Below are 11,323 nucleotides of genomic sequence, written 5' to 3'. Positions count from 1 at the left end.
TCATATATATATATATATATATAATATATTATAATAAATGTAATGCAAAATATATATGTATATATATATATATATGTGTGGGTGTGTGTGTGTGGGGGTGTGTGCGCGCGCGCGCGTGTGTGTGTGGGCGCGCGCGCGTGTGAATTTATGTAATATTTTGACAAAAACCATTCTTGAGAATTTTATACCACATTTTTTGCAATAAATATATATAATAAATATTTTCCAAATATAGAGTTGTTTTGAGAAGATTTTCTAGACGTAATTACAGTTTAAGAACGTGTTTAAAGTTTTGCCATATATACATAGAGACTAAACTTATATCCTTTGTGCTTACTGATTAGGTAATCAAAGTGGAATCAGCCGCTTTTCTGTTAGTATACACTTCGAGTGGATAAATACAAATTATTATTTTATAAGTATATTACTTTCAGTCAAGTCAATGTTAGTAGCCACAAAAATAAATCAAAGAAGTAAACTTACCTCCAATTCCGCCAAAACCTCTTACAAACTGAGACCCTTCTTGAGATTTGTCTGTAATAATTTCCAAAGTGGCTCCAAAACTCTTGTAGTTATTTGCTAGCCATTCAAGTAAAGGCTGACATTCTACAAGTTCCAATTCCACCCCACTCTAAATATAACACAAAACAATCAATGTTAATTACTTTTGTTTATTTAATTAATTTTATTAAGCAAATGAATTTAAATCAAAATTATTTAATTTACCTCTTTGTCTGTAAAATGAGTTTTGTCTTTTTCTTGTTCTGGTGTTAGGTGTAAAACCTTTTCTTCTGCATTTGTATGGTTTTTTAAAACATATCGCTGAATATCTAAATTCTCCCAACAAATGAGAGTTTCTACACTGCCTAACTCTAATGCTCTTAATGTATCTTCTACTCCAAAACAGTATTTTCCTGTATCTTGTGAAATTTCGTCGAAGTAACGACCTAAATAAAGAAATTATACTTAAGTAAAATAAATTAACAATTTCGTTTTTGTCTCTACAAGCTTGTATTTTTTTAATATTTTAAAGGATGTATACTAACCAATTAATTTTTTCTCTTGAATAAACTTTACATTTTGCAAAGATTCAGCAGCTAGCTCAATAGCTTGATTAAAACCATTTTCTCCACCATATGAAACATCTACTAACTTTATAACTTTTGCTTGTAATCTCTAAACCAGAAAAAGTATGCAAAGTTATGTCAAACAAGTAATAAATTTAATTGCATATACGAATATATATATCGTCATTCTACAAGAACTTACTGGATCAAACATATCTGATTGACTAAGTTCTGTTTTAAAGTCAGCACTACCCGCTAAAATTAAACCAGCAATATTAGGTTTGTCATTAGTAATGTACAGTTGGGTAGCTACTTCTGCAACTTTTCGAACATAATTATGTCGTTTTTCCATCCGCAATCGAGCAAAACGAAGAGCTGACTGTCCTCCTCTACCTAAAATTAAATTAAATCGGTTAATACGGTACTTTTCAATAAGTATATTGCATATCTTTATGCTTTAAATATTATGTCAATAATCTATATACCATGCTTCTTTGGAAGATCTACAGTAAATTTATGTAGAACTTCGCGCGTATTTCCTTGCAGTGTACCAAATAATGCTCCATTACCATCCATGACAATAAAACCAAATTTGTTATCATCAGCAAGTAATGCTGTAAGTGCTTCAGTATGAAACTGAAAGACGTAAAAATGTATAAAAATTTATCTTCATTTATTTTTTTATAAAATTATAGAACAATAAACTACCTTATTATCACATAGATAAAGAGAAGTATTAATAGGCTTAAAAGGTTCAAAATCAATGTTAACCTTCTTTTCTTTCCCTTCCTCTGTTACAATGGTACCACAATATATTACCAGGCCATTTGGAGGCACTAAAATAATAATGTACAATTTATATGAGTGAAGCATATAATTACTATTAGACTATATTTGAAAACAAACATTACTGATAAGAATTCATTTACAACAAGAAATGAATTTAAATGTCCATCTATTTTTCATCATTGTAACAGAATTGTACAAAATTTTAGTAAGCTATTAAAATTACCTTTAGTATACAACTTTAACCTATGTTGTACAGATGTGATTGCACCCAAAACAGATAGTCTATTTACACGAGATTTAATATTTGATGCTGTTCCAAACTCGTCTGCTAACATTTTGCTTACTCTTGATATTTGATCTTTTGGAGGGATAATTAATGAAATCATACTAGTCCCATTCCTGTGAAAAAAGATATTTCATACATAATCAATATATATTGCAAATAATGCTACATTATAAAACAATCTGTTTGTAGGAAGTTACACTTGTATTATATTAATAAAAACGTGTATTTTGTAATATAATAAAAAGCTGAATGACAAAATATTGAAGAAACACAGCATACTTCTTGTAATTTTGGAAACTTGAACAAATTTGCATGTAAAGTCACATGAAATTCATTTTCGCAATAGAAATAAAATTCCATTACTTCCTACTTACCACATGCTCTTGAAAGCATATGTGCAGATAGAAAATCGAACAGCTGATAAGAAAAGGCGCGGCAACATTAATTTCGACCTACTTACCCTCTAGCCATTTCGAGACTTTTTATAAGTTTCTTGATTTTCCAGATTTCGACATTGCGGTCGGCGGAAGTCTCCTCATTGGACATTGCTGCGCGTTGTGTCGCGTGGTCGCGGCTTACGAGTTGCTACTAAATTAATCGTTTATCACCAACGGGACGAAGCCTGGAAAGGTGGTCCACGTCGATGTGAAAGCCGGATCTAGGAATTTTTCTCTGAAATGAATGATCAATCCGTTTATCGATGAATCTGCTTCAATCCAGTTTATACCGGATTATGTCAGAAAGAACGTGTTCAACAAAGAATTACTGTTCTATTCCAGAAAACGCAACTATCATTTACCACACTTTTCACTCACTTTGAGATCAGTATGTTGATGTTTGCCACAAGTGTTACGTTTTAAAAACGATACTTGTGACACAGCGGGTACCACGCGAAAGTGAACCTCGGAATGCACACGTCGGCCATGCGATGGCACAGCGAAACGTCAGTACTTCGGTGGACGTACTGTACGGTACAAAATGGGAAGCAAAAAGACTGAAGAGTTCGTGCGCGAGCAGCGCTTCGAGGCCGCTTGTCGTATTCAGGCGCAGCCGCATTTGCATTGGTTGTTTGTGATATTCTACGTTACTTAATGCTTCATCCGCAGTAACTTCGAAATTTCGTCGCTATTTTCTTATTTTCCTCTATTTTTGCTAAAATTTTGCAATAAAATATATAATAATTAATTTAACAATTATTAGTTTATATACTTCGATATATGTCATAAAAACTGGTGTATATTAGAATTCTAACATAAAATTGTAAATATATATTCAATTCAAAGTCTAGTCTAAAAAATAGCATTTTAATTTATTGAAATTTTCGATACGCGTTATTGAAAATTTGATTCTTTCTTATATCAATATCATTACCATATATGAATATATTTTCTTCGTTCTGTATTCAGTAACAATATGATTTGAAAACGTTTAATGTATATATTTTTTATTAGCATTTTTAGTTATAAATAAGTTTAGTCACTGTTCCATTGGCTATGAACATTAAGTTTATTACGTTATCAAATTATTTTTGTACTTGTAAATAACGACATTCATAGATTATTTTTTTCAGCATATAATATTTATTGTAAGATGTGTTGACAGAAAAATAATGTCTAATGAATAGTGAATATCAATGATCATTCATAAACAATGGTGCAACTGTGAAATAATTAAACACATCGGCAGTTTCGATCATTTTTTACATATATTCATGACATACATATAATGTTAATTGTCCTTTAAAACATTAACATTATACAAAATTGAGTTTTCGATCAAGTAGAATATTTTTCTACAATGGGAATACAGTCGTATAAAAGATATATAGAGTATATAAAATCTTCTGGAATATGCATTGTTGTGGTTGGGTTAGTTATACTTATTATATCTTTTTACAAATTATGAAGTAATATGAATGACCTATATTTTTTGTGTAGAGGCTGTTGGTTTTTGTATCAGTTGCGACAAATATCACAAATTTTGCAGTCCTCTGTACCCACTAATGTTCTGAGTAAGGAGCAACCACATACACAATATATATATGTTGATGATCCACGTTTCAAAGGTATGTAGTGGCTTGTTAAAATTCAAATATTTATTACTAAATTTACATATAATGAATTTAAGTCTTTCTGCTGTAATTTTAGATGTTCTCATGTTAAAGAAAATTGAAAATTTGCAATCATCTGTACCATTGAAATCACTTTCATTTGACCATACCATAATGAAATGGTGGAAATCATTAACCCGTAACATGGCATATAAATTATTATATATTGCACAACATGGTAATAATTCAGAACGTTTGAAGGCTCTTTGTTCTCTTTATTCCTTAAAACATTTGAAAGGTATTTTATGTGTATCATTTATTATGATAATTTGTTACATTGATTTTTTATATAAACACTTTTTATATTATCAGTTAAAAATTACAGATTGGCATTATCAGCATATCGCACAAATGTTAGATGCTAAAACTGCAGTATCCCTTGCAAGAATGCCAAATGTTGATACAAGATTTTTTTTGAAACCACCATATTATCATGTAAAGCATCGATTTCAGGTATGTATATAGTATTCTGTTATAATTGTATATTTTTCTGATAGCTGTATTTGTTTATAATGCTGTATATGGTAGCTATATTTAATGAGAAATTATATACTTTTTTAGGATGTATTAGAAAAAGTACATCAATTGCTTCTTTACTTAAATTCATTATGTAGGAATACACATCCATGTCTTACCCAATTTCTTAATAAAAACTTTAAAGATACACCTTCTGTAAGTATATACTATTTAAAATTTTGTAATTTCTATTGTACCAATCATTTTGTGCGCATTTTAATTATTTACAAAGTATGAAAACAGGATAGTTTGATACTTGATCACGATTTAACAAACTTAGGGCTGGCTGTAGCTCCAGCCATAGCTTGGGATGAAGAATTATTACAAAGTTGTGTTCAAGCATTATGCCATCATTCTGGCCTTGAGCAATACAGCAAAGGTAAAGTAAGAAATCCACTAATTAAAAGTATTTTTATCTAATCTACTTTTTGTTTTTAGATATTATTGATGCTGGTGGTCTTCCATTACTAATGGTGCTAAAGAAAATTTTTAATGATAACATTAATGTGTGTATATTACTTGCAAAAATAATTTCTAATATTTCACTCCATTCAGAGTATTTGCAAGATATTTTTCAAGCAGGTAGATCAATATTAAGATTTCAATCGTAGAATTTATAAAATGTTATATGTTCTTTGTGTTTTAATTTCAAGGTTGGATTGGAACATTGGTAGAATGGTCTCATAGCAGTGATATAAGATTATCAGCAATAGCTAGTCGTGCATTGGCAAATTTAGATATGAATGAGAATGAACATGTTAAATACCCGAGATGTATCTATCTTCTGCATCCTTTGCATAAAACTAAAGTAAATACGAAATTGGATGTAATTTTTTTACATGGTCTACTTGGTGGTGTATTTATAACATGGAGGCAAAGAGATTTAGATACACCTGAAGTTGGGGTTGTAGGTTTGTTAGTATTACAAATAGTTGTGTAATAAGTGTGAAACATGAGATTAATTACAATTATATTTTACCTGTTTTATATGTTATTCTGATGAGGACTTATATAAATATTAATATGATACTACTGTTGAAGAATAAGAATATTGATATACTATAACATATTATAGATCCTTACATCATACAAGATGGGATCAATTTTTCAAGTTTAATAGATGACCAATCACAAGAATTTTTGAAAGATTTAGCTTATGATTTAAGGAAACGTGAATGGGATAAAGTAGGACAGGATTTTGAACTAGTTTTAGATGATTGCCCTCAAAACTCTACTTCTAGAGGGAGTGGACCATTTGTCTGTAGCGGGTATAATTTTATTTTAAATCATGTGATTTATCGAAAAATATTTGTATGTTTAAAGGATTTCCAATTTTAGGAATGATGTATCTATGGATAAAATTTATTATGATAAGCAACATAAAACACAGTGTTGGCCTAAAGATTGGTTACCAGAGGATGTCCCATATATTCGAGTTATTGGGGTAAATTATGACACTAATTTGTCAATGTGGATATCTTCATGTCCAATAGAGGGTGCAAAGTAAATAATATAATAAACATTATTATTTAATTCATCATTACAAATAAATTTGTAATTTATTTGTATTATCTGTTGTTTAGAACTACTATGGGCGGAAGAAGTAAAGAATATATAAAAAAATTATTAACTGCAGGTATTGGAAAACGACCAATGATTTGGGTATGTCACTCAATGGGTGGTTTATTAGTAAAAAGAATGCTTGTAAATGGTTTGTTTCATTATCCTTTAATAATAGAAGAACTCTTGATTCTTTAATAAATTTATTTCTTCATACATAATCATTTCTTTTATAGAATGGAAAAATGGTGATCAAAATGATATATGTAAAAATACACGGAGTATAGTATTTTATAGCACTCCACATCGAGGTTCTCGCGTAGCGGCATTAAAACAAGCAACACAAATGGTACTATGGCCATCAATTGAAGTGCAAGAACTTCGTGAAGGTACATTAAAAGTATATTACGATATAGATATAAATTTTTTTGTATATATTTATAAAGAATATGATTTATTTTTAGAATCTCCGCAATTATTAGAATTACATAATGAATTCCTCGACATGTTAAAAGAATATCCTATAGAAATCGTTAGTTTTAGTGAAACTAAATCTACCCACATAACACCATTAAATGTTCCATTTCAGTTTGTTACTTCTAATTCGTCAGGTATGATTTCAATCAAAATAATTTGATATATTATATTTTTATTATTGAAAAATAAAACGTTTATTTTTAGATCCCGGAGTAGGTGAATTTTATGAAATTGCACAAGATCATTTGACCATATGTAAACCAGCTAGCAGGTAATAATCGATGTTTTTTAAATTTCTTATCTATTAGAATTAGAAATTTTAAATTATATATTTATTTTGTAGACATTCTTTCTTATATCGAAAACTATTAAGCGTTCTAAACCGTCATGTAACTCACGAAAAATCAACTATTTCTCCAATTATGGAACTGCTGTCATTACCAAGTAAATTATTATAATTTCATGTATACATGTATATGTATATCTTGTATTTTTGTGTAATTATGAACAAATAGAACACATATTCATTTTATTATAAACAAAATTTATTTTTTTATATGTAGACTGATAGTGATTACGTGAGAAACAGGAAACAAATAAGTACAACAAATTTTTTCTTTTCTTTTTTTAATTATAATAACGATAAGTTCAATTTAGAATGAACATGTTTATATTACAAAAATATCAAGTATTTTTAAATAATCATTTAACACCGCTGATCATTTATTTCTTTGACTAGAATGAACATTAAAATTTTCGTAATAGAATCGATAAACGAATGATATAAAATGATTAAATTATTCAATAACAGTTTTCTAAAATCAAGTACAAGATACTAGTTGATTAATGTAAGGTAACATTGTAGTATGGTTTTATAACTGCAGTGAATTCTAAATGTATGGATAAAACATATGAAATTCACAACTTTTTTCTAACTTGACATTTTCTATTATTAATTAAACAATATGTCAATGTAAAATTTTATATTGTATTCATTTAAGGCACTGAATAAATTAAAGGAAAGTAGAGATAATAGAAATTTTATTTTATTACCATAAACTTTAGAAATTTGTATCGTAATCAGGATGATGACGATTCGATAAATTAGTTGTACTGTCGTAGCCGCCGTATTTACTGCTGGTATGAGATCCATTGTAATAATAACCGTTCCATTCTGATCTCCAACTGTCGTACATGTTATATTTCTTATTGTCTTGAAAAGATTTTTCGACAAGTACCTTAAAATTAAAAAATAAAATATACACGATTATGTTTTCTTATATACGAATGTTACGAATTTAAACGATTTCAAGAAATATACATATATTTTACAGTCCTACCTTATTGGAAGTTGATTCAAAGGACTTGTCATTCCAGGAAACGTCTGGATCAGTCCAAATTGTATGTACTGGTTTTGAATAATCACTAGATCTGTGGGTAGACGTATTTTTTGCTACTTCTTCCTCGTAAATTGTAGAGACAGATGGTTTCAATTTTGAACCATTGTGACGATTTATTAACTAAAAATTAGATATATTTTAATAAATATTGATTTTATATTGACATTAATGTTTTTGCTTGTGATTCAATACTAACAACAGAGACGCCAAATATAATGATAAAGAGTAATCCACCAACACCAATTACGATTACAGCAATTGCCCATTGTGGAATTAGTCTATCATCTTTCTCAATGTATTGAGGAGTAGTTGCTTTAGGTATCACTGAAAGGGAATTTTTAAATAAAATATCAAAGTACTAATTTTATAAAATACATACTTAAGTGGGAACGTACCCACAAAGTCCGTATACTTTGGGTCAATTGTAAACGATCCAAGTTTTATGGAACCCTTTGTTTTGGTCTCGTTCCATCTATTTGTGTTATACGTTCGTAACGAATCGTGGAAAATAACTTTCAACTCTTGCGTGTTAACTTTTTGTTCCAAGTCAGCCAGTTCAACAAAATAATCTACCAAAATACTACCTTCGCTAAAATTCATTTTTCCATTAAATGAATAGTACAACTTTGTAAACTTAGGATTTTCCATAGTTGTATGATTACCTGAATGAATCGATCCGTATTTTTTTATACCACTTTGCTAGGACAGCAGATTTTGAGAATATGAAGTTCATCTATTAAAAAGCAAATATAAATTTTATCGGAATATATGAAATAAATATTTTTTAATGTAATACCAGACTCGTATGAATACCTCTTGTTCAATTTCATTGGCAAGATTCTGCCATTCTTGAGTATTTCGATCAAGTAATTCCGGTACCCAACTGGCATTACCAATTATTTTTATTGTTCCAGCGACTTCGCAATCTTGTTCACAAACTCCTGGAGTAGTCGGTCTAGGTGTTGTCGTTGTAGTTGATGTTGTCGAAGTACTCGATGTTACTTCGGTTATTGGGATAAGCGATGCAGACGAAATTGTTGCGGTTCGAGCAGCCTCCAATAACTTTTCTATCGAGATTGGCGTGGTTGATGGAGTTGGCCATCCAGTAAATTCTGTAGTAGCCCTGTAAAAGTATTAAACACCAGCTTAATATCGAGTCGACTTAACTTGGATTTGCATCTAAAATTTTAATGTTAAAGTTGAATTTATTTTAAATCTAATTTGCAATTTTATATCCAAATAATAGTACAGTTTATAAGATTCACCTGGTCGGCCACCCTTTTTGTATTTTCGGTGTAACTGTGCCAGGTCCTTCACCTCGTGGACTCGATGGCGTAGTAATTTTATAAATTGGCTTTCGTCCTCCAGGTCTGCTGGGGAACACGATTTTTAAACTACCAGGCTTCTTTGTCGTAGATGAAGTAGATTCTATCGTCATAGGAGTATTTGTTTCTGTAGAATTCTCGATACGAATGTCTTTTGCTTCTGAAGTAACATTCTTCTTCTGTTCGTAATCACGCGGTAACAAGGAAGAAATATCAAATTTGGATTTGGCAAACAAATCCTGAATGGTTTTTTCTGCTGGTAACTTTTCTGACGAAATATTTACGCTTTTCGCTGTTGTTGTTGTTGTTATTGTTGTAATTAACTCATTTTTTATATTGGAGGTACCTCCACTTTTCCTCTTGTTATAATCCTGTGGTAACAATGACGATATATCAAATTTCGATTTCGCAAGAATGTCGGTTAAAAGCGAGCTTTCCGTAACAGCCACATCTTCTTTTTTTAATTTGTATCCAGGTGGTAAGAAAGCGCTGATATCTTGAACGATTACGTTGGTTTTAGGTTTCTTAGTCGTGGTAGTAGAAATAGTTGATAGGAGTTGAGTTGTGGTTGCTTCTGTTGTGCTAGTTGTACTCTTTGTGGGCCATCTAAAGGACATCAATCATAATTTTATATATTTCTTTTTACGTTTAGCTTCATTTATTAAATTCGTAGAAACATACAATATAAATTTATACTATCTATCGCAGTAAATACACTTGAGAAAACATTATGCAAAAAGGAAATCTTTTAATTGTTCTTATTATCACTGGAATACACGCGTATGCATATATCTCAGAAATATGTGTAAATATAAAAAGCGAACATTGGAAGTATGAAACAATATCAGTCTTATAAGCAAATTTAAACCAAATTTAAAAGATTACCTACCTAAATCCAGTCTTCGGAAGTGTTGATGGAGTTGACGAATTCCTCGTAACATAATCACGCGGTAGCAATCCTTCTAAGTTATCAAGAGTTGTTTCAATCTTCGGCTTCGGTGTGAGATGATCAGTTCTCTTGTCGTTATATCGACGAGGTACAAACTTGCTAATAACCGGTGTTTTAGCGGTAGTTGTATATCTCCTCCGATTATTCCGATCTCTTTCATTCAAGACATCTAATTGAAGCGAATTACCAGCTGTCCTGAAGCCACCGGTGAGGAAACCGCTAGATAATTCTGATTGTACCCTGTCCAATTTGTCGATAATACTCTCCGTTGACTCTGGAGGTGGCGACGTTTTCTTTTCACCATTATGGCCAATCGGTTCGATACGATCTATCACTGGAAACGGTAAGAACCGTGCACCGGATATGCTGCGACTTGTCTGAACGGAAGCTAATATTCTAGACGTATCTTCAGTTGTTACCGCTGTAACAGGTTGTTCCATGGTTCCCATGGACGTGGAAGAGGGTGGTGCTGCAACTTGTTCGGTAGTGGTCGGAGAAGACGTCGTTGGAACGGAAATCGTGCCATTTACGACGCTTTTCGTCGTTACTACTGACACTACAGCTTCTCCGATTAAAATGGAACTATCCGCGAAGGAGGAATTTCTATCAAATTTACTCGGTGGTCCGAGAAAAGCGAACGTTTTGTCGCTGCCTTCCATCGAGGAGCCTTCTTCGTTGTTAGTCGTCGAAATTGACGTGTCTAGATCCTTTTCTTCGAACAGGTCCGACGAGGAATCGTTCACGTTCCCTGTAAGACGAGAATCCAAATATTTCTCATCTTTCTCCAATGAACCGTGTTCGTTACGTTGTAAATTTTTAATCTTCTCCAGTTTCTCTCGCTCTT

General features: G+C 31.1%; 3 protein-coding genes across 3 annotated transcripts in view; 1 reads left to right on the top strand and 2 right to left on the bottom strand.

Annotated features, from left to right (window-relative positions):
- The window catches only part of eRF1 (eukaryotic release factor 1), an 8,823-nt gene extending 5,565 nt beyond the window's left edge, over positions 1–3,258 (bottom strand). The window contains exons 1-9 of the mRNA XM_017902707.1: positions 2,958–3,258; positions 2,603–2,814; positions 2,080–2,255; positions 1,776–1,903; positions 1,553–1,703; positions 1,270–1,460; positions 1,047–1,176; positions 727–947; positions 484–631 (exon numbers count right to left, since the gene is read on the bottom strand). Coding sequence (XP_017758196.1) covers positions 484–631; positions 727–947; positions 1,047–1,176; positions 1,270–1,460; positions 1,553–1,703; positions 1,776–1,903; positions 2,080–2,255; positions 2,603–2,688 — 1,231 coding nt within the window. The 5' untranslated portion in view covers positions 2,689–2,814; positions 2,958–3,258. The remainder of the gene's footprint in view (positions 1–483; positions 632–726; positions 948–1,046; positions 1,177–1,269; positions 1,461–1,552; positions 1,704–1,775; positions 1,904–2,079; positions 2,256–2,602; positions 2,815–2,957) is intronic.
- Positions 3,259–3,863: 605 nt separating this feature from the next.
- On the top strand, positions 3,864–7,263 carry LOC108549359 (protein SERAC1). The gene is made up of 15 exons (XM_017902711.1): positions 3,864–4,010; positions 4,080–4,207; positions 4,290–4,490; positions 4,578–4,705; positions 4,814–4,924; positions 5,012–5,147; positions 5,207–5,350; positions 5,422–5,679; positions 5,844–6,036; positions 6,107–6,271; positions 6,352–6,479; positions 6,565–6,717; positions 6,793–6,939; positions 7,010–7,076; positions 7,149–7,263. Exons 1-15 carry the CDS (start codon positions 3,940–3,942, stop codon positions 7,261–7,263), a joined length of 2,145 nt encoding a protein of 714 aa, XP_017758200.1. The 5' UTR covers positions 3,864–3,939.
- Positions 7,264–7,866: 603 nt separating this feature from the next.
- The window catches only part of LOC108549371 (mucin-3A), a 14,792-nt gene continuing 11,335 nt past the window's right edge, over positions 7,867–11,323 (bottom strand). Inside the window, exons 4-11 of the mRNA XM_017902722.1 lie at positions 10,420–11,323; positions 9,471–10,136; positions 9,019–9,328; positions 8,868–8,938; positions 8,601–8,794; positions 8,402–8,529; positions 8,146–8,325; positions 7,867–8,043 (exon numbers count right to left, since the gene is read on the bottom strand). The exon at positions 10,420–11,323 is cut by the window's right edge and continues 31 nt beyond it. Of these exons, the coding sequence (XP_017758211.1) occupies positions 7,867–8,043; positions 8,146–8,325; positions 8,402–8,529; positions 8,601–8,794; positions 8,868–8,938; positions 9,019–9,328; positions 9,471–10,136; positions 10,420–11,323 (2,630 nt within the window). The remainder of the gene's footprint in view (positions 8,044–8,145; positions 8,326–8,401; positions 8,530–8,600; positions 8,795–8,867; positions 8,939–9,018; positions 9,329–9,470; positions 10,137–10,419) is intronic.

Source organism: Eufriesea mexicana, unplaced genomic scaffold, assembly GCF_001483705.2.
Source record: "Eufriesea mexicana isolate 0111107269 unplaced genomic scaffold, ASM148370v2 scaffold1902, whole genome shotgun sequence".
In the NCBI taxonomy this organism is placed as follows: Eukaryota; Metazoa; Arthropoda; class Insecta; order Hymenoptera; family Apidae; genus Eufriesea; species Eufriesea mexicana.
The sequence above is the reverse complement of the archived record's forward strand: the minus strand, read 5'-3'. Positions and strand labels throughout refer to the sequence as shown.